General features: G+C 48.1%; 1 protein-coding gene across 2 annotated transcripts in view; it reads right to left on the minus strand.

Annotated features, from left to right (window-relative positions):
- Positions 1 to 23597, minus strand: part of BTAF1 (B-TFIID TATA-box binding protein associated factor 1) — a 2675064-nt gene that overhangs the window by 2200463 nt on the left and 451004 nt on the right. For both annotated transcript variants that reach the window (XM_069611378.1, XM_069611379.1), the window contains one exon: positions 6758 to 6826. In XM_069611378.1, coding sequence (XP_069467479.1) covers positions 6758 to 6826 — 69 coding nt within the window. The remainder of the gene's footprint in view (positions 1 to 6757; positions 6827 to 23597) is intronic.

Below are 23597 nucleotides of genomic sequence, written 5' to 3' on the forward strand. Positions count from 1 at the left end.
GGTCGGTTTGCCAACCGATGACAGTGCATGATGCAGCCGGAGAGCCATCTGGAAATGGAAGCCTTCGAGAGGGCCTTTCCTTAGTTCACAGGTCCAAAGTTCACAAACAGCTGTGATGTCTTCCGAAAACTCTTCGTGTGGTCCACGTAGAACTTCAGCGCTCTCGCTACAGCCAGCGAGTGCAAAGTCCTCTCGGCCAGCGACAAAGGCAACGGGAATAAAACAGGTAACACCAAGGGCTCGCTGAGATGGAAGTCCGACGGCACCTTGGGCATGAAGGAGGGGTGCGTCCTCAGCACTACCCTTGTATCGTGAAAAGTCAGGTATGGAGGCTTGCAGTATAGGGCCTGAATCTCTCCCACGCGTCGTGCGGAGGTGATGGCCACAAGGAACGCTGTCTTCCACGACAACAACGTCAACAGTGCCAAAATGCAACGGCTCAAATGGTGGACCCATGAGCCAGGTCAGCACCACGTTGAGCTCCCACCCCGGAGCTGGCACCTTCACCGGTCGGAATGATCGAAACAGTCCTTTCATAAATTCCTTCTCCAGGTGATGAGACCACAGGGATAACCGCCCTGTAGTCCAGGTGTATCGGGAAATCGCTGCCAGCTGTATCTTGATTGAAGCAGGAGATCGTCCAGCTTTAGCTAGCGACAGGAGGTATGGTAGCACTTGAGGGGCTGTAATCCTGAGAGGGTTAATCCTCTGTGCACGGCACCAGACAGAGAACCTCTTCCACTTGTGTCCGTAGCACTTGAGAGTTGAGGACGCCCTGGCCTTTGCAAGCACCTCTCTGCAGTCAGCCGGGATATCGTATCCTCCAAACTCTAGTGCTGCAGGAGCCAGGCCTGCAAGTTCAGCGACTCCGGGTCGTGATGAAGAATGGCACCTCCTTCTCTGGAGAGGAGATCCGCGTCTGTCGGCAGTTTGACTGGTGGGGACGCTGACAAGTCCAGAAGGTCCGGGAACCATATCGGTAACAAAGGGGTCTAGAACAGAACGTGCCTGTAGTTCGCTAACCCTTCTAATAGAAGTGATGGCCAATAGGAAGGCCGTTTTATAGGTCAAGTCTTTCAGACTTGCTTTATGCATAGGCTCAAAGGGAGCTACCATGAGCCTGGTCAAAACCACATTTAGGTCCCATCCAGGAGCTGGGTGATAAATGGGAGGATAAATCCTCTTAACCCCTTCCATAAAGGACTTTAATCACCAGTATCTTCCACCACAACACTTTCTGTTGTGATGTGGTGAAGGCTGACAGAGCAGCCAGATTAACCTTTACGGAATTGTAGACTAACCCAGTGTCCAACAGATGGGTTAGGTACAGCACAATGCGTGTGGGTGAGCAATCAATGGGATTGACGCCTTTGGAATTGCACCAGATGACAAAACGTTTCCATTTGCTGGCATACCAATAACGTGTGTCCATTTTCCCAGCTTCCCTGAGTATGTCAATGCACCTCTGAGGGAGCTGTACGTTTCCAAACTATGACCTCAGGAGCCAAGCTGCTAAGTCTAGAGTTTGTGGGCATGGGTGTAGGGTCTCCCCCCCTGTCCAGAAACATGTTGTACGGGCAGGGTAGTTTCACTGGTGGTGAGAGGGACATTCCCATCAGGTGAGCGAACCAGGGTTGACGGGCCCACATGGGCGCCACCAGTATCATGGTGACTGGTTCCTGGTGCATATTGTGCACTATCTTGTTGAGAAGGGGAGTCGGGGTGGGGGGAGCGTAGACATTTCCCTGACCAAGTGATCCAGAGACTGTTCCCCTTGGATCGGTTCTGGGGGTACCTGCAGGCGTAGTCTTGGCATTGGGCGTTCTGAGTAGCGAACAGGTCGATCTCTGGGAAAGCCCATTCTGCGAAGACGTTGGACACAATGTCTTCGTGTAGTCGCCATTCGTATTCTTCGGGCAGAGGGAAATCTCTGCTGAGCACGTCTGCCAGAAGATTGAGTTCCCCTGGAACAATTTGGGACAACAGAAACATCTTGTGTTTGAGAGCCCATATCTAAATGTTCTGGGACAGCTTGGATAGCCCTGGAGTGCCCCCCTGTTTGTTCAGGTAATACATGGCTGTAGTGCTGTCCGTTAGAATCAGCACTGTCTTCCCTTTTAGTTGCACCTGAAAGGCCTTCAAAGCCTTGACCAACGCTAATAGCTCCAGTAAGTTTATATAGTGGGACGCTACTTGAGGGGACCATACTCCGTGCGCTGTCTGCTGAAGCAGGTGAGCCCCCCCACCCCATGAGAGATGCATCTGTAGTGAGAGTGGCTTCCACTGCAGGGGTGGTGAAGGTCTTCCCCTTCAAGAGGTTTTCTCTTGACCACCACTGCAGAGAGAAAACGAGGGCTGGCGAGACAACTATCACATCTTCCCATTGTGCGCTGACCTGACACCACAGGCTTTTGAGCCACTCTTGCATGGGACGCATGCGCAGCCACACGTGGGGATCCAAGTATATGCATGACACCATCATTCCTAGCAAGCGCATGGCCTTTCGCACCGTCACCCCCCGACTGGCCACATACTGAGGGATCTGAAAAAGCATGTTCTGAACCCTCTCGGAGTGGAAGACGAGACCATCTTCCGTCCGAATTAGAGCTCCCAGAAATTGTTTTATTTGACTGGGGACTAGACTGGATTTCTTTTCGTTGAGTGAGAAACCCAGACTGAAGAGAGGATCTACTGTTTTTTTGGGTGTTCGAAAAACATGTGTCGAATCAGTCCCCCGTGAGGAGCCAGTCGTTGAGGTAATGGTAAACTGGGACCGACAGTCTGCGCAGGTGTGCTGCAGCCACTGCCAGGACTTCGATAAACAACCTTGGCGCTGAGGCGATGCCGAAGGGGAGTACCTTGAATTGGTAATGCCTGTCCTCCATCATGAACCTTAGATATTTCCTGTGCGCTGGCAACATTTAACTATGAAAGTATGTATCTTTCATGTCCAATGTTGCCATGGAGTCCCCCCCCCCCCCCCCCGTTTCAGCAATGGGATCACTTCCTGTAGTGTTACCATGCAAAACTTCTGGGGTTTTATGGTTTTTTTCGCTGGGTCTAGGTCTAGAACAGGGCACATGGTGATGTCCTTTTTGGGTACAAGGAAGTACACTGAATAAATAACCTTGTTTACCTGAATAGGGACTGCTTCTAGGCGTCCTTTCCCAGCAGTGATTCCATCTCTTGATTCAGGATCTCAAGATGGTCCGGTGAAAGGCGCCGTGAGCGCAGCGGTCTGAATTGTGGAGGTTGGGCAAATTCCACGCAGTACCCGTGGGCAACTGTCTTTATGACCCACTGGTCTGAAGTTATCCCCTCCCATGCCGTAAGCAAAGATGTTAATCGCCCCCCAACCGGGGTGACATGGGAAGGGACCTGGATCTGGTTGTCATTTCTGACCAGAGGCTGTGGCTCCTCTGGGATTGGGGCCTCTTCCTCTACCGCGTTTGACCCCTTGAAGGGTAGTATGCGGGGCTTCCTGAAGTTTGTCCTGTGTTGAAGGTCCCCGTGCCAGTTTTGACCAGCATGGGTTCGCCCTCGAAAGGACCACCAAGAGTTATTACCTCTCTGGGGGGAAGGTTTCAGTGTGATCTGTTGCAGAGACTTAAGAGTCTCATGCTCTTTCTTAGCTGTTTCCAAGGCCTCACCCACCGCTTTCCCGAAGAGGTTAGATTCCTCAATGGACTTATTGATGAGGGAGGCTTGTGTTTCCGGTTTAAAACCTGATGTACGCAGCCAAGCGTGTCTTAAGTAGGGTCCCTTGGGCCGGAGAGCTCTCTGCTGTTTCCGCAGTGTCCAGGGTGTTGTGGATCACATGCTGGTTAACTTGTCTTCCCTCGATTACAATTGAGAAGCTTGGATTTGGCGGGTTCAGGAACCTCTTGGAGGTCTTTCCTGGAGCAGGTTCCACTGAGCGTCAGCATAGCTTGCCAAAAGTGTGGCATTATTAGCAATCCACATAGTGTATGCGGCAGCCGACATGACTCGTTTGCCCAGAGCATACAATATTTTGGATTCCTTGTCAGGTGGGCTTTCCCCATGGCAAGGGGTATGGTACTCTTGCCCTTTTCCGGGTGGTAGTCACTAACAATGAATCTGGGATGGCGTGCCCTCTGATGTATAGAGGGTCGGAAGGTTAAGAGTGAAATAGTTTTTCCACTCTTGGGTTCACTGCCCGAGTTTGAGCTGGTGATGCCAATGAGGGGGCCAACCTTCTCTTGATAGAATTAAGGAGGGGGTGGCTTGGCTAGATGGAGGCTTCTCCTTAAGGATATCCTCTACAAATTCCTGCTCAGGCACAGCCTCTTGAGTGGAGATTTGAAAGTGTTCAGCTGCTTTTTCAACACAGAGTTGAAGGCCATTTGGTCATCTACAGGTTCGGCCTGTTGAGCCCGAGTGGACAGAGGAGAATCTAGGCACAAAACATCAGTATCCTGATCTTGCTGTGACCATGGGTCTGTTCCTTTCTGCTGGGTTTCTTCCCAGTTGTCTGTGGTACCCTGCTGTTCCTCATAGTTCTGCAGAAATGAAGCTGTCTCCTCTTCATTATAAATGTCCCTGTATGTGTCCATGTGGACAATGTTTTCCTGCTGGACGGGGACAGAATACTGATCCTCTTGAAAACGAGATGGAAAATGGAGGTTAGGCTCTACCCGAGACCTTTTTGGAGATGGATGATCAGAAAAACTGAAAATCTTCTCTAGCCTATCCATACACCCTTCCAATTTCTCTCTAGTCCATTTAGAGGACGCAGGCGGGCCTACGGGTGGAAAAACGTAATTTTCCGTCCTATGGTGCCGAAAAGAGTCTTAGGGTGTCGGAAAGAGGCTCTTGACTATCTTCATACGGATCGTAAGAATCGGGATCCCAAACCGCATCTGAAGATTTTGCCGCGGCTTGTCCCATGACTTTAGGCGGAACCAGGGGTAAGACCCACCGCCGCAATACTTTCGATTAGGTCTTCAATAAATCACTGAATCGGCGTGAGACAGTTCGGTCTATCGTTAGGTGTATTACCTTCCACGGCGCTAGAGGGCCTAGCGGTTGGTTTCTCAGGTGGAGGCTTAGTTGTAGTTTTCGGGCCTACCGCGGCCTTCGGGACCGTCGCAGCGTTGGATTTCCATGCTTCGACGTGTGAAGTTTTAGGAGTAGCGCCCTTACTTAATTTTGGTTGCCCAGTCACAAGACGCTGCTGTGGATGCGGGGAAGGCTTTGGATCTGAGCAATCCGAGGAAACAGTCGACATTTTTGGCTGCCCTGTTAGCGCCTTCACCTTTTTCGACGAAGACGTCGAAAACAGTGTAGGGGTGGTCTTCTTAAGTGTGATGCGTTTGTGTGTCCCTGTCGCTGGGGGTTGTCCCTGTAGCGAGACCAGCGTCAGGCCTTAAAGGGTCGGGGACGGCGGACCTATAAATGTACGCTTCGAGGTCCATAACATCCGCAACGGATGTTTGGTCATCCGAGGTGCCCCCTGTCACTCAGCGGGTGTGGCGGTGGGGGAAGGGGGTTCCACCTGCGACATACTGTGCGCGGCCCATCACTTTACACAGCGCTCCTTAAGGGTCTTAGGCCGAAGTAGTTAGTAGGCCACACCGCTTTTCGTCGTGCTCTAGGGGGGAGACTGGCGTGGCACGTCCTGTGTTTGTCCTTCCAAGGATATCTGACTCTACACTTAGGGCAGAATCTAAAAGGAGTCCTTTCCATAGCTAAAGGGAAGGATGACCAGACCAAAAGGGTAAAGAGGGGAAATGAGGAAAGGCATACCGACAATATGGCCACCCCGACCCCACTCTCCCTACTGTACAGGTCAGCCAGAAGGCCCGACCAAGTGGAAAATCTTGCCGCCGGATCTTAGGTGCCGAAATCCACAGCCGTAGACGAATCCCCCGTAGTCTTTGTCGAAGATGTTCTTGAGTCCGAAGTGACTTAACAGGGAATAACCGACAAGTCGGTATAAGATAAACAATGTCTCTTTTGTAAGAGCTCCGCTATAGGGCGACCAGTTATCTGGGTAGAAAAAAAAAACAATCTGAGGGACCTCGGCGCGTGAGGGCTTTTGGGTACACTACAGGTCACGATAGGGATAGTGTTACAGGCACGCCTATGCAGACGTCCCCTTTCGGTCCCCGAAAGATAAGATGCAATACTCTGCGGTTACCACTGGATGTCGAATTATATGCACAGCATGTGATTCTAAGCAGATTAATGAGCATCAGAAAGGCCCATCTCAGAGGACTGATGGGCATGAGGGAATCTTTCGGGAAGCAAACAACGTGAATATAGGTGAGTCCTATTCCGCTCTGTGGTACAAGCAGGACAGCCACACATGTTACTGCTTGATCTGAATGGGAATTTTAAGCCAACATGCATTTTTTTTATTGTATGAATTACTAGGCGCAGACAAGGGCAGGTTTTAGAGTTTAAATACATTGTCTAAAAAATGGAAATCACTTTTTAACTTCCAAATGAATCATTTTACTCCTCACTTCTAAAGAAATAGGGAGCAAAACACTCACTTCAGAAACTTAAAATTAGCATTGCTGGCTCAATTTTTAAAAGGCATGCTCACTAAGCCTAAAACTCAACATGAATATCCAGCTTTGCTTTCTAGACAAAAAATATTTTGCGATATGAACAAAGACCATCTTGAGTTGTCAATGCCTATTTAGCACAGGTTTCCTGCAAAATGGTGCATTTGTGCATCACAACCACTAACTAGTATACATTGCAGTGCCCAATAATTCAAACACCTTACCTCCCATGATGGATTAAAGAGATCAATGCAAAGTTCCTCACAGAAGCTTTCCAAAGGCCATTCGTTTGTCTTTGATGGGATAAAGAGAAAAATATTTAAATATACCAAGAAGCATGCACAACAAAAAGGTCTGAACAAACAGGATATATACATTTAGTTATATAAACTGATCACAAAGGTCAATATGTATAATCAGCAAATACCATCAAAAATGCCACATAATTGCAATTAATTGAGGCTGAACTGCCATTATTCAGAAGCAGCCTGACATTTTCAAAGCATAATTTACTCACCAAACTTACTCAAAGTCCTAAACTTCCCTTAACCTTGACTGGTGGCATTGGTTTAATCTTCAAGAGGGTATAGGGCATTTTTGAAGACCATACGTTTTTGAATGGGTAGTGAAATTGTGTGCTTCCAGCACAGTATCTCTAACCTTGCCTGTACCAAAATGAAAATGAATGGGGAGCATGTAATCTGCAGAAAGGAGTACTGAGGACTTGGGACAGAGCTCAAAATGAGCACTCACCACTAGCCATTGACTAGCAATCTATTCTTGGAGTGTATGAAATGCTGTGCTGTATATATGTGGAGAAATGGGGTGCAACGTCACTTTTTTCAGCTGGCTATTAGCTTGCAATTTTACATTTTGACAGACTAGGAGTACAAGGATAACCTGGTATGTAATGTGTCACTTTGTTTAGGTCTAGCATGCATCGGCCAGACTTATGGAAATAATACAAAGTAAGTAAAGAATTAGCTGCAGGTGCTCTGTGTGCTTGTGTTACTTACTGAAATATCAGTGTCCGTATTGCTGCAATCTCTATTCCTTACACTTCACCTGCTGATGTGACAGGAGAGATCTTTTCAATAATTCTTAGTCATTTTTTTAAGCTTGTTGACAAACAACTTAAACCTTCAAAAGTATATTTCCATACGATTTATAATGCACATGGTTCGTGACAAATGTTATCAATCTATGAGTGTTAATTATAATTGAAAGCAGAGCAACATGTTTTTCACACCAAAGTGTATACAACCTACAAGATGCTTTTTCCAAGACCTACATACAACGCACATGGTTGTAGGGGAGATATTTCCACAACTCTCAGTTGAGGGATGTAAACTATTTACCCTAATGGCAAGATAGTGTTTCCAAACTTAGAGGAAACTCCCTGAAGGCTAGCAACGGTTGGTAGAGTAGTCTGGCTTTACTCAAGGGAGAATGTAGGCAGGCACTTAGGAACAGTTTGTCCCAATAATTACAACCTGCAGAATACACCCTACTGGTATACAGAAACAGTTCATTATAAAAGAAAAGTACTTTGGTTTAGCATTACATAGCAAGACAGTAGGTTTTTAAAAAAAAACACTAATTTTAAGATTTTAAGTAGACCCTCCACATTCCCAAGCTAAAGGAATGACTTACCTGGTGGTATATTCTATATGTGTGGGTAAGGGGTAGAGAAAAGGGGAACCCTAGACAAGGTTAAAACACTTAGATTGTCTTGATTGAGACCTAAAATGCCAACACATGAAGTCACACAGTAATACCCACAAACTCTAATACACAGTAGAACTAATATACATGTAGACCACATAATAGATGTTCAGAACTATTTTCCTTTAGCTGCTTTCCTCCTATACACTTCAAAAGGTATGCCATTTTTTGCCTCCTATCCTGACACTTGGAAGCAAGTAAAGCCTTATTCTTTACTTCCCTTTATGCTCATTTTTATATGAAAACTGATTAGTCCATAACATTAGGAAAGATGTTCTCTTTTGCACCTTTCCCTCCATGGATTTCAATTGGACACCCTTTCTGCTTATTTAATCTGTCCTGACTTTTTGAAGGGAAATACAGCCTTCCGCTTCACTTCCCTTCCCTTCCCTTTTGTTCATTGTTATGGGGAATCTGACAAGTCGCCAAAACTGTCAGTACAGAGAATCTATGTTTTTCTGTTGGATTCCTGTATTTTGTACTCAGGAACTTCAGTGTAGTGCAACATGGATACTTCATACCTCTAACTTTTATTATGGGTTTTGTGCAATGATTGTTGCCTAATTGAGGTTGAATTTTAAATTGAAATTAATTTAAATGTATTGATGAAATTGTGCGTCATGCCTAATAGATAACACAATTTTAAAATACAATATAAAAGTTATTTGTAAAGATTTTTTTATAAACTATACACAAAAAAAATTAAGAAAAGTAAATTATGGGTTTTTGGTTACTTTGCATATGTGCCTAAAACAAGCGGGTGCCAGCGTAACATTTTTACAGTTTATTTTACTGGTTCACTTTGCATTTACCACAAATGGCTACTAAAAAGGTGTATAGCAACCGAAGATGGCCGTGCCATGAGGTTGTTCGCTGGCCATATTATAGTTTGGCCATCGTCCTGCCCCCTAGGTAAGGAAATCCCATACAAGATCATGCACTTGCCCAGGAAATCTGCTGCTTTCGTGGGCTAGTGTGCCTTAGTGTGTGAGTCAAAAGTGAATAGGCTGAGACTGCGACTGCCTAGTCAGAGTCCACATCCCTTGGTGCCAGAGTCTCTGTAAAACCAGGAGTTGTCCAGAAATGGAAAACTAGTGTGAATGTGGCAGATCCTTTTCATTGATGGGCTTGGGCTTGCATCTAGCTCTAATTCTGGATAAGAGGACTTCTGCAGCCCTTCAGATCTATGTTGGAGCAACGATTCCTGCGAAGAGCAGCCACTGACTACTTCTGTAGTGGACCAGCATCCTTCTGCAGTCACTGGACTGGTGAAGACCTGCTCTTCCTGCTCTCTGAAGACCATCTGTGAATCAGCCATCTCTGAATCAGCCCTGGACTAGTGGGACCAACTAGCCTCGAAGCTACTTGGGTTTGCATGCCTGAAGAGCCTTCATAACTGTTCCTGGACTGCGCAACTCTCTGGGCTACCTTGCTGCAGCAGTCGATATTCCACGTTAAGCCCCACAACTGTGGTGGTTGCCAGCTTGTGCCATAAGTCGCCTTTTCTCTAAACTTTGTGACCGCGCATGGAAGGTCACTGGTGACACCTGCAAGTGGTCAGTCACCGGCACTCCTTCATCCATCCTGTGAAGTGTCCTAAAAAGGTCTACACCTCGACAGTCTGCATTCAACATTCTAGTATTGCATCTTGTAGTTGGACCCTACCGGAAGCACTCGAACCTACAACCCCTGGTCATCCCACTCGGGCAAAGGACAGAATATTGTGTCTCCAGCAACCCCCAGACAATCCAGTGTGACCTGTGAAAATCGTAGTCGGGCAGAGGGGATGGGGCTGGTCGGGCCGTAAACGCAACTGTTCCTGAATGCTCCATCCTCCATAGGGTAACATTGGGTGCAAGATCCTTTGTCTCCCAACTCTGTGTGCTTACCTTGGTCATCGAACCTGGGTCAAGTATCCTAACCCTGGGCTAGCTGTGGATCTGGGATTGAGAGCAAAACTTACCAGTCTTTGGAGAAATATTTACCTAACTTTTAAATATTTTGGAACTGTTAAAATAACCACCACAAGCCCATTGCATCCTTTGTGAGAAGACCTTCCATGCAGAAACTTGTCGTTGAACCTGTGACATTTGGGCACTAGACCCCATACATTGTAGGATTGCTGGGGAATTGGTATTGTACTTTATCTGCATCCAATTACTTATCTGGTTAATTATTGATCAATGCATTGTAAGTGAACCTACTGGTGAATGTATAGATTTGTGATGCATGGTTGTGTGATAGCACAACCTGCTAGTTTCATTTCTTCGTGTATTCCAAGTCCTAATCCATAATTGTATTTTATATAACTGTAAACACTGAATTATTGTGTGTTATTCTGTTTGAACTCTGAGGAACTAGAAATCACTCATTCACTCCTGAGACCAGGCCTTGACCGCTCTTCGACGTACGTTGAGTGTTATGTATTTGTGATCTGCACACCGCTGCCATTTTCATGGTCTCCAGGCGCTCTGGCGGATGTGAAAAGGAAGGAGGGGCGGGAAGGCTTAGTTAGTGGGTTATAGAGGGAAAGCACTAGAGAGCTTTGATGTGTTCGCATCAGATTGGAAAGAAATTCACCGTAGTGGTTAATGTACTAATAGTCCATAGTCCCCTTTCCTCCATACTGTATGGGCGTCCCTCGCTAGGGACAGGAGACAACCATTTTCACCAGAAAAAAAGTTCCCTTTTAAATTTAGAGGCACATCCTTGGGCCCAGCCCTGGGAGCATGCGCTAGCCTGACTCCGCCCACCGGCGCCATTGAGTCCCCATTGACGCGTCGACAATATTACCATTGCCTAATGACACCAGTTTTATTAGGGGCGAGGATGGTGGAACGTATGGAGGAAGGGGGACTATGGACTAGGTTAGTCACTACAGTGAATAACTTATAAATACTCCTACGGCCCCTCCCCTTTCCTCCATAAGGTAAGGGCGATTACAACCGAATGTAGCCCCAGGGTGGAGAGGTGGACCCTCCTCAAGAAAACAAGATCTTTAATACTGCCCGTCCGAAAGCGGCGTCTGACCTAGAGCCGGCATCCAGACAGTAGTGCTTGCAGAAGGCCGAAGGAGTGGCTTACATGGCCAGCCTGCTGATGACCAGCCTCGCATGTTTGTCGGAAGTGGCCAGTGCTGCTCCTCATAGGCCTCCTTAATGGCTGAAACCATTCACCTTACTATGGATGCTTTTGAAGCCTGCTATTCCGGCCTTGATGGGTGAGGTGCAGAGAAGGCCAGCACATCGTCCAACGGGCAAGTAAGAGGATCGACCTCCTTAGACTCGGCCCTGTGGAAAAACCTAGATCACTTGATTTTGTACGGGCTCTTGGTAGCATCACGCCTAGCACCCTGTATGATGTCTAGGTTAGCCTGCGAGAGACGCAGATGCTTCAATGTGACCGGTTCAGGAACCACGCTGCAAGGGCTAACCTCTGCAGGGCAGGGTGGATGACCGTGGCTCCTTACTGCAATAGTAGAGGAGGTGGGCCCAATCGAAGATGAAGGAAGCTGGTCCGACAGGCTGAGCAGCTCCAAAAACCAAGGCCTCGCTGGCCACCGCAGAGCTATCAGAATGATACCAAGGTTTCGGGACTCCTTTATCTTGCAGATCACCCTGTGTACCAGGGGAGTGGGAGGAAATGCATATGCGTTCATGCTGTTTCACTATAACATCGCCCAGTGAGCCTAGGCCCTGTCCCTGCCAGGATGCGAACAAAGGGTACTTCCTGTTCCTGGTGGCAAAGAGATCCACCTGGGGATGCCCCATCTGTTGAAGATCCCCCTGAAGGACCCAGAAGGGGCTTTTTTGGAGACGTTATCCCAAGAGCCTGATGATGTGAAAGTCTGTAAACACTAAAGTTGTTTTACACATTGCCCGACAACTAGGCATTGCTTGCGTTTGTAAATGTATTGTTTGCTGCACATGACATGGGCAAAAAGTATCAGTCTGGATATGAATTATGTTAGAAATTGTGTTTTGTTTTATTTTGACAATTAAAATGGAATGGTCATTTTTACAAATCAAATTTGGACTCATGTATGCGCTCTGCATTCATGCAGAATTGAATTCTTTAAACGCTACGTATTAAAAACACCAGTGTAAATTGACAAAAGCTAAGTAATCACTATTCACATGCTTGCCATTTGGGGCTAAAATGTATACTAATATCTGCTATCTTTATTCTGGACTTCGGTTCCTTAAGGAGTGCATTTGGGCTTACTGTGTAGTAATACACAGCTCTGGTTCTGTCCTGATCGTTCAGCTGCCATTCGGAATTGTCCACTCCCAGTCTGCTGAGTCAAACCGCCTCCAGGTTTGAATCCCCCGAGAGGTGGATCGCCGTCAAGTATATGCTGTTCCCTAGAGCCCATTCCCAGATGTTGACCGCAAGGGTGCATAGAGGAGGAGACATGGTGCAACCCTGCTTATTGATGTAATACATGCTGTTGGGGTTGTCCGTTTGAATGAGGTTAATCTTGTCAATGATAAGTGGCAAAAGGCTTTGAGAGCAAGCCAGATCACCTTCAACTCTAGCCAATTGATATGGGCCTCATGTTCCTGAAGAGACCACTCTCCATGGATGCTGTGGTTGTCCAGGGTAGCACCCCCAGGCCTCCAAGGAAGAATCTGTGGTGATGGTAAACTGTGGTGCTGCTTGCCGGAAGGGTCTGCCTATCCTCAAGTTGCAGTCTGTGCTCCACCAGAGAAGGTCCTGGTGTAGGAAGGAACGCGGACTAGTTCCGTCTGAGAACCCTACTCCAGACTCCATGAGGCTGCTTAAGTGCAGCTGTAATCGTCTAATTTTGAGCCTCAATTGAGGCACTGCCAGTAGACATGCATCCATGATACCCAAGAGGTGCTGGTACCACCATGCTGAGGTCACTGCTCTGCTGAGAAAATGACCCGTGGCCCTCTTGATGGCTGATCTTGTCCCGCGAGGAAAAACTGTGCTCATGTCCCAGATGAGGCCCAGGAATGCCAGACTGTCGGCTGCAGCTGTGATGGAAAAATCCCAATTTGTATAGCGTATTCATGAGGGCGGAGAAGGTTTCAAGGACTGCCTCCGGAGATCTTGCCCTGACGAGCCAGTCATCTAGGTATGGGTAGACATGGTGACCTTGGACCCTGAGAAGGGCGGTCACTGAGTTCATAAGCCTGGTAAAGACCCTGGGGGCTGAATTGGGGCCAAAGGGTAGAGCCTTGTATTGGAAATGGAAGCCCATGATCCTGAACCTCAGGAAGGACCGATGAGGCTGCCAAATCAGGACGTGTGGGTATGTGTCCTTCAGATAGAGGGAGCACATCCAGTCTCCCTCGCAGTGTCTCCACAATAAGCACTGGGGTAACCATCTTGAACTTTTGAAGAGGAAGGGCAAGGTTCAGGGTGGAAAGGTCCAACAACTCTCAGGCCAGCCGGGTTCTTGTGCATGGCGAAATCCTGGAGTAGAAGCCCATACCCCACTAGGAGGGCTGGGACTTCTTCCACTGCCTGGCTCTCTACGAGCGATCAAACCTCTGGCAACAGAGTTGCTGTTCCAATCTGTGGGAGAGGAGAGGGAGGGACCGGTAGGCGGCAGCCCGTGGAAACTACTGATCGGATCCGCAAACCTAGCACGCCAATTGTGTGCGTGGAGATCAACCTGCCCCCCCCCCCCCCCCGCCACTGGAGACACGTGGATCCGGAGGGGAGTGTCATGCCTTCTTTCCTTCTGAGGCGGAGGAGGAGGACTGAAAAGCCCTTATTCCCCGGCCTTGTGCCGTTTGCGGCGGTGTTGGCTCAGAGAGCGGTCGGGCTGCCTGGACAGTCGTTCTTTGAAGTCCCGGAAACTGCCGAAGGCCCGAACCTTGTCAGAATGCTGGTGCGTTTCACTGAAAGTCTTGGGCGTGGACTTTGTAAGGATGGATAACAACTTCACAGTCTGAACTGTTCTTCATATGCGATTCCTCATCTGTGGAGGCACGAAAGTGGTCGCTACCCTCAAAAAGAAAGTCCAATATGCGTTCCTGGATGTCCAGTTTGAACTTGGTAGCCTGAAGCTAGGCCGACCTCATGTCCATGGCAATGTAGATGGCACGGCCTGAGGTATCAAAATGCAAGACTGGACTCCATGATGTCCTGAGCCATCATCTTCGCTTCAGCCAGCCCAGCCTTCAACTGTGCCCGACTGTGCACCAGAAGTTCCGGAAGGAAGTCTGCTATTTCCCGCCAAAGCCTCTGGTTAACGACTGCGAGCATGGCATCCGCTTGACAAAGGTGCAGAAAAGCGAGAAGTAGACCTTTCCATATGCCTCCTTGCCTAGCAGTGCTGAAAACGAGGTGGCCGATGAGGACTGTGGCATGGAGTATATGGAAGCCGTGGCAATCACAGAGGAGTGTGGGCCCGGGTGAGCAGACAAGAGTGTATCCCCCTCCAAATGCCTGTATTTGGTGTTGAGGCACCTGTTGGTGGGCTGCGCTGAGTGGGGTTTCTGCCATCCCTTTTTGGCCAAGGCAACATCATTCTGCATCAGAATCCCTGCTCTAGCCGGGGGGCGTAGAGTGAGGCCTTCGGCCAGGACCCCCGCCTCAGGTTGTTCAACCTCGGGTTTTGGAAGCCCCAAGTATTCAGCCAAACCTGCAAGTCAATTATGGAAGACCTTGGCTGACAAGGGTGTTTCAGGATCATCCTCCTTATTGGTGTCAACCAGGGTGTCCGCCTCGTCTGGTGCTGGAGGTGGCTTGGGAGCCATTGCCTGAGGTGTGGAGACCGGAGCTGGAGGCTGCTGTCTAACAGCCTGTTAGGGAGAAATCTCTTTTTAGGCTGAATTTCCTAACCCAGTGAGTCCCCCAGCAGCTTTGCTGGATTTCTGGAGTTTGTTTTTTCTCCTGCCAAGAGTAAGACTTTTCTCCCACTCTTGGACATGATTTATGGTGTTTCTTTGACAGTCAATGTGTTTTATGGGCCATGGGGTCCTTTACTCCACAGGGTCTCATGCGTTTTTACTATGTTTGTTACACAGCACCCTCCGTGCAGTGACACAGGGGTGTAATAGTGACACCCCAACATAGACTCCATACCCTGGGACTGACTACTGTCTCCCAGGGCATGTAAAGTCACCATTGGCTTTACTAGTCCCAAATTATTAACAGAAACCAGTACAAACCATCATATTGTGGACTTACTGGTCGGGGCAATTTGATTGCCCCGAGGTCTGTTAGTCGAGGGGGCACGTCTCCGTCCCCCCTGATCGAGTTTTGGCTGGTGGCAGTGGATACTACTTTTTATATTCGACCGCAAATATATCCCTATGGGATTTTCCCATTGTTCGAGGCTACCAACTTTAATTATTTAATTATTTAATTTGCATAGCCTCAAACATACCGCCGGTTTATTTATTTAATATTAATTTGCCGGTTGGTATTTTTTGCCAGGACTCGATTCTAAAATGGCGTTGTGTTCTCTTCTGTGACTCCAACCCAAGTCGAGCCCTTTGTTCCACTTTTTGGCGGGCTTCTCCACAGGAGCCTCCCAAAGTGGTGCCACTCTGTCTGGGTACCACAGGGGGGTGTGGGAGGGGGTTTAGGCACCCTGGACTGAGTTACCTTGGTAACTCAAGTCGCACTCGTGTGATTGGCCCAAGTGGTGAGCCGGCGGGCTCACCACTTAGCATGTTTGATTGACAGCTAGGCTGAGTGAATGGGGGTGTGCTGCATAAAAGCAGGGCTTTGGGGACTGGAACTTCAGAAGTCGCCACAGGACCTGAGAATCCGACGAAGGAGAAGCTGAGCCGACCTACCACGACACCACCGGTGGAGCCCGGAGGAACCGACTCACCACTTCCCAATGACAGATCTCCCAGCTGGAGAGGCTTCTTCCCCTGACTGGTGGGCACAACCAGTTTACCTTCTCTTCGCACCCCAGACCGGCTTGTGGTCGAATTGCCCGTGCCAAGCACCCCGGCAACCGGATAGCCACTTACCACTGGACCACGAATCAAAGGACCGCTCCTTTTACCTGAGAAACTCTGCGGCTGGTTTCTTCCCTGGCAGTGCAACGGACTACTGTCTTCCTTCCCAACGAGATCCTCTTCCCCCGGACGAAGCGGCAACTTGCATCCGCTGCCAGGAACAACTGCCCCCGCTGGAGTATTCTCACCACTTTAAGGTACTGTGTCCGCCAGGCCTCCCTTTCTAAAGATTGCTACAAGGTAATAACTCCTTAACCTTCTGGACTGGGCTGGCCGCCTTGACCTAACTGGTCCCTTTCTTTGGTCCAACTCTTTTTGAACCTTTTCAAGACTTTTGTGCACTGCGACCGTGTGACCTTGGACACATTTCGTTTGATCCTCTTAAAGTGGATCCAGCCTACTGAACTCTAACTTCACGGTTTTACTTTGCCTTCCCCTCTTGTTGTGTTCTTGTAAAAGTGTTGGGACCCGTTTCAATTTATTCTCTGCTTTTCTCTCCCTTTTAAAACGAATTATTAGAGTGCCATCTGCGTTAAGCGCTCACCGCTGTCTGAAAATAAGTGGGGCTTTACTTAAGACTTGTCTAATATTCTTCTAAGGAAGTGTATATCTTTAGTGACCGTGTTTTTGAATTGCTTACTATTAGGATGTGGTTTTAAATAAATAATTATATCTCTTACACCAAGCCCTGGTCAGTGTTTACTTGTTTTACTGTGTTCTTTTGACCTACTGTGAATACTCTGTATACTGCCTAACTCTTCTTGAGGGAAGTCTGACTGCTCAGCCTCAGCTACCAAGTGAATCTCTGTGGTACAGACTGCTACCAGGTGGGTTTACTGCCAAACACCTGTAGTCCTTAATCTTTTGCAGTGGTCCCAGAGGGAACTGCACAGGTTACTGCCTAACACAGCCTGAGCTGTAGGATTCAGGGGAGCCGGAATCGTCGCAGCCAGCGTGGGCATCTGGGGCTGCGTAGGAGCCTGAGGTGCCGGAGTCCTAGGTGGAATGACCATAGGTGCTGGTAGTGGGACTGGTGGAAGCATGTCCCCAATAACATCCTGCAGGATGCAACTCATCTGAGGGGACCTCATCAACATGAGGAACTTCTCATAAAACCTGTCCTCACAGGCTGGTGGGGTGGCAGGTGATGAGTCGCAGCTGGCTGCTGGGCCTGTGCGTCCCCTGAAACCAGTTAGGCAACGTAGAAGGATAAACTGTAGGCCAAGTACCTGCTTGAGACCAGTACCACCTGGACACCATCATCTACCTGCTCCCCAAAAGGGTTCAGTGTCTGACAAGCGGCCATCTTGTCGAGCTGCATGCCACGTGCATGAGTCGGGGTGACTGGCCTGCTGGGACTGGCTGACTCCTGGACTCTTGCCAGTGGATTCTGAGGCCTACCCTGCACCTCAGGACCAGACCTGGTAGGCATAGAGCCCTCAGTCGAAGCGCCAGTAGTGCTGCATAGAGGCGCCCCCACAGACATTTGTCCGGTATTAGGGCGTAGCCCCTCGGGTGGAAACCCGGTGCAAAAACCTTGCAGTCCCTCAGCACTGTTTGTAGGAGAATCTAGTGACCCACTCGGCCAGGTGGCCGGTAGCTGAATGAGCCTCGGAAACTGCACTAGTGCAAGGACCTGAACGGTCCCTCCCACTCAGATGTTTCCTCGGAAAGGAATCGCCCTTGAGGGGTGCGGTGGAACAAAGCAGCCCTGCCCTGGGCCTTGACGAAGTTCTTTAAGTCCTCTGGAGGCGACTACTCGAAGAGCTCCCTCCACCTTGCTAACCTGTTCTCCAGAGCTTGTGGTGTAAGCTTGTCACAGGCAGTACAGGCCTCCCAGGCGTGGTCAAGGCAGCAGAGGCACAGAGCGTGCAGGTCGGACGTGTGGGGGTGGGGGGAGTGGGGAAGAGCCCCTCGCAGGCTGGACACCTGCTGAAGGCCAAGGACGTCGACATGCACTGGGGAGGAGCGTGGCGCCAGAGGACAGAGTACCTGCTTAAAGAAAAAGTCAGAAAGGCAGAATCCGGGGAAGAGCGTGTGGAATTACAAGACCGAAGCCAAACCCAGGAGCGCTGGTGAAAGCGGTACATTCAGGTCGACGCAGAAAAGAGGACTGGGGAGTGGCGCTGGTGGGCAGAGTCAGGGGAGCGCATGCTCCCAGGGCCGCACACCTCTTAATATAAAGGGCAAGAAGGTTTTTCTGGTGAAAAAAGTCTGTCTACCGTCCTGAGGAGGAATACCCATGCAGTATGGAGGAAAGGGGACAGGACGTAAGAGTACATTTTGTGTAATTGATTCTTTTCACACTGTTCAGTTCCTCAGTACCAAATTAAGATAAGATGCCGCTCAGAACATATTTGGTATCTTGGGTGTCACTTTACTACATTACCCGATTTAGAAGTTATGCTAGGGTTTGCATTTAAACTGCTATATCGAAAAATGTGTTTTCCATGGTTTCGAGTAGCAGATTAGGATACTTATGGATGGTTCCACTGTACATAAGAAATTGGATATTGTCTTGATGAACCCTTCACATTGTGATGACCCTCACATTTGTTTACATCAGCTGTTGAGTTATGTTTTGAGTCCATTTTCCCACGAGTGGTAACTTTATTCATGGGTTGGATTGTGGTTTTGATTTATCAGTTGTCTACACCATCTTTGGCACCATAACTCTGCATGCTAATTTACTTAACTATTGTCTCACTGGTGTGGGTGTGTACTCTGTTAGGGAGAATTCGCATAAATGGTTGATTTCCCTTAACTAAAAAGTCCCCAGCAGCTTTGCTGGATTTCTAGGATTTATTTTTCACCTGGTAAGAGTGCAAGCCTTTTTTTTCCCCACTCTTACATGTGTTTTGCTGTGTGTATTTCTACACTGTGCGATATTGGGCACTGAAGCCTCACCTACTCCATGTGCACCACTTTGTGTGTGTTACGCATCACCTTCAGTGCAGTGACACAGGGTTGCCTTTGAGACTCTTCCCCCCCCCCCTCACACCTCCCCTCTAACCGACTCCATTTTTCTGGGGCTGACTACTCTCCCCCAGAAACAGGTAAAGTTCCCATTAACTTTATATAGTCACTTTAAACCACAGACCCAGTACACCCCATCTTACATGAAGTATTAGAAAGGGTTCACTCTTATCCTTTTTGTCTGTGCCTCTCCGAGCCTTGTTACGCTCCCTTAACATTAAGACTTGGCTGGTGGCAGTGGTATCTACCCTAACTTTTCTACCGCGATTATCTTATATAAACGTGGTAATTTTTTAGGCCATTATATTAGCCTCGAAAATAAACCCGCTTGACCAAATACATTTTATTTTGGTTCCGGCTGGGTTTAGTCGCCATTTCTTTTTGTTAAAGTCTCTCGTGTTTTTCTCTGAGCGCCAAATCGGTGATGAATCCTTTGTTTGCTGTCTTTTCGCGGCCCTCCTTAAGGCGCCACATAGTCTAGGTAGGATGGATGTGAGTGAGGGATCTGCGGACCACTGCCATGGGTTAACCCAAGTCGCACTCTTGTCTGATTGGCTAAGGGGACTGGCCTTGCCAGGCCAGCCACCCTGCTGTGTGATTGACAGCCAGGCTGTATGAATGGGGGAAGACTGCATAAAAAGTAGGTCTCTAGGACTGGAAGAGCAGAGTCGCCGCTGGAACGAAAAAAACAATGAGGAACTGGAAGAAGAGGACCACTACAACGACTGAACCGCCCGGTGAAGCCCTGCTGCAGGTCCGAATCTCCAAATCTGACAGAAGATCCTCCAGGAAACATGTTCCCTTGAGCTGGTGGGACCAACCAGTTCACCCAAACTACAAGCCAGGACCCCTCTGGTCGAATTCGCTGTACAGAGCTACAGTGGGCCGGATAGCCAGGAAGGTCGGACCCTGCTTGGGTTTTAAGGAGCTCACTTTTATTTGTTGTTTGGCGCTGCTGCTGTTTTCCTCCCTGGGTAGTGCAGGACCCTCCAGTCTTCCTACTTCCGATTAGTCCGGCAGTCACTTCAGGAACCATAAGCCTGCAGAAACTACCAGGAATGTCTGCCTCAGCCCCCTCTCCATTTTAAGGTACTGTGCAAATCCGGTTGTGCGTTTCGCTCAGCCGCGGTGAAAGTTTGAAATCTTTCTCCAATCCGAGGGCTTGTCCTTCTCTTCGAACTAACTTTTCTACCAACCAACCTCGTCCGCAATCTGTGCCACAAACTTTACCGTGAACTACCCTGAACTGTGTGATGTTGAGCATAAGACTTTTTGACCCATTGATTTTGGCCCCAAGTCTTTTCTAGCTGATCTCACGGTAGTCTCTTTTTCAATTGCCCAGAGTACTTACCTGTTGGTTTTGCCTAATTTCTAATAACTTTGTCTTTCCTTCCCTTTTAAATTGCTGCAGTGCCATTTTGCTCCCACTTCATTTTATGAGCTTAACTGGTCTATAATTTAAGGGAAGGGATGTGGTGCATTTATGATTGTGATTTTGATCTTGCTTAGAATAGTGAAGTGTTGTACAACTGTTGAGTAAATATATTCTTTTACTTAGAAAACCTTGAGTCAGTGTTTGCCTGAATCATAGTAATTGCTGTCCTTTGTGTAACTATTTGTACTGCTCACTTACTCTTGAGAGAAGTCTGGCTGCTCCGCTACTGCTACCACTAACTGTAGTACAGGCTTGTACCAAAGGTGAAATTGTACTGTCACTTGTAGTCTTAATTGTGTGTGGTGTTCCCAAAGGGTACTGCATACAATTCTGCCTAACAGCATGGGTTAAAAGCCGGCAGACTGCCACGGCCCCCCGGCAACAAGCCTTCCAAATCCATCTGCGTCGATGACAACATTGGACCATGTCAGTCACAGTCGTGGACAGAACCGACAGTGGACGGAAAAGCAGAATGTACCGCCACCGTCAATGAGGGAACATCCGTCGACGCTCTCGTCATCAGGACCACGGCCTCCATGGTCTTAGCCTTCACCGGTGACAGACTTTCGGGAAGAACCAGAATGGTGCTTCAAAGCATCCCGGCTGGACAAGGACCCATGATTATCTTCAGACGAGTGCTTCGAGGAAGACTCATTCGGCTTCGCCTGTCCTTTGTCTGATACCTTTGACTTCTCAGGCCTACCAACTGACCCCTTGGACTTGTCAGGCTGATCTGACTCGGATAGCGAGGAGCCACTCGCCCCCTTTGAATGATGCGACCTGGACATAAAAGCCTTGCTACCTCTCCCCACCTCAGACGTAGGCAACTGTTCGCCGCTTATTCGCGGGGGGGGGGGGCGTTCTGCCGACACCGCTCGTCTGTGCTCAGGGGCCTTCTCCACCCTCACCGAAGACTGGCTCCCCCAGGCGAAACTCACTTCTGAGGATGGGTAAGTGCCCTCATTTAGCCAACAGATGAGCTGGCGGTTACAGTCTTTCAAAGTCTTCTGCGAAAACCACTGGCATATCTCGCAGGTATCCACCAAATGATGGGCGTAAAGACAGAAAGTCTGTATGGCCATCCCCCTCGAAGATCTTCTTGAGGCCGCAGGTAGCACAAGGCCTAAACAGATTTTTTTCTGGGCCACAGATGACACTCTGGCTGGATACAAAACGCACATGCAAAACACGAAGAGAAACACAAGTGATCCCAACAGTTTGGAGATGGTTGAAAATCTGAAGGGCAGCCGCGGGTCCGGGGCTATTTATATCAGACGTCCTATTGGTGTAGCTTAAAGCACCCAAAAGATCATCAATAGGACACTAAAGTGTCAAAGTTTTCCATAGGAAAACGCCAAGTTAAAGTTACTGAGGTTTCCAAGCCTGACGGGGAATATTCACAGCATGTGAATCTATGAGAGATCCAATGCTGGAGAAGTCTATTAACACACTATTAAATCACATTGTTAAATACACATTTAAAGACTGCTTTGTCGAGAGGAAAGAAGGCTTCAATGGATATGCTCCGATCTTTCATGTATCCTTACATTTACAGAATATCGGTATTCCACCATCATAAGTGATCCCACCGTTTTTTTATCTGACACCATCATCGGTACAGTGCTATCTGGACTGACCGTGTATTTAGACACTAGTGCCAAAAGGCATCTGTTTTGATTGAGTCATATTGACTCACAAAGTTACCCATAGAGCACATGTGCCAATAACTCATTTCGGCACATGGGTGAGGCCATGCCTGGCTGCCTCTGGCATTTCTGCGTTTTTACATATGCGACAAATTGGTTTGCATATGGGGATGTTTTTGTATACACCGTGAATGATTAGCGACAGCAGTTGGTTTATGCAGATTCGCAGTCTAATGTCCTGAACTAACGGGCTGGGTCTTTTAACAAGGTAAACTTGTCTTTTTTTGGTGTTTATGTGTGTTACCCCCAGCAAGGTGTCTAATTTCGTAGTTTTTACAGTTGTGTGTAATTTCTTACCCAATCCTATTTTTCCATCTTTCTTTTGCAGATGTCTTATTGTGTATTGGGTATTTTTTTATCAAAGTCTAGGAACCAACCTATCGGGTGAAAACAGTCCTCGTTTAGATCGCAAAAGCTTTTCCTCCCCCTGATCCACCCCCGTCGGACCATCTCGTGGCCTTGCCCAAGTATGTTCAATTATGGGCATGTCTGCTTACTATGTAGTTTCGAATACAGAAGCCCCCCTGCGAGTCAATGCCTGGGTCTTTAAAGACACCAGGCCTATGTCAAGTCTCAAATACGATGGACGTTGCCGGTGGGAGGCTTAGAAACTTTCTCCAGAAGAGGCCTTCGAGAACTTCCAACCAGGCTAGATCCCTCATGGCTAAGGCTTCCAGTCCGTAGAGGATGGCTGGAACAAAACTCTGCTTGTATAGTTTAATGATGCCTTCAAGCGTGTAATCTGCAGATTGTCTGGTGAACTTGTTTATTGCATACGTTAGGTGGGTAGTTTTTATTTTCTCGGCATTCATGAGGTTACATTTGCCACTGGCAGCCAATTCAAGACCAAGGCAAATATAGCTGCTGACATATTCCAGATTTCCCACTTCAAACTAAAGGTTTACCGATGGACCTTACCACCCAATACTGCCATCATTTTTGTTTTATTCATGTTTATGGCAAGATCAGTCTTCAATACCTAGTCCAACAGAGCATTGAACTTTGTTTTAATGCCATTCATGGTCCAGTCCATAAGGACCAGGTAATTGGCGTAAAGTGCACAGGTGACCAGGCTAGTACCGATCTTTATCAGGCAGCCAATCACAGTTGCGATTGATTTTGGGAGATCCAGCAGGTACAGGTTAAACAGCAAGGGGAGGCAAAGGTACAATCCTATTTGACCCCCCTGTTGATTTTGACCTCTGCAATTAATGTTCCTAAGTCGTCAAGCCTCACCAGTACCTTTCTGTTTGAGTGGAGACTAATAATG

Source organism: Ambystoma mexicanum, chromosome 8 (genome assembly GCF_040938575.1).
Source record: "Ambystoma mexicanum isolate Mex_15411 chromosome 8, UKY_AmexF1_1, whole genome shotgun sequence".
In the NCBI taxonomy this organism is placed as follows: domain Eukaryota; kingdom Metazoa; phylum Chordata; class Amphibia; order Caudata; family Ambystomatidae; genus Ambystoma; species Ambystoma mexicanum.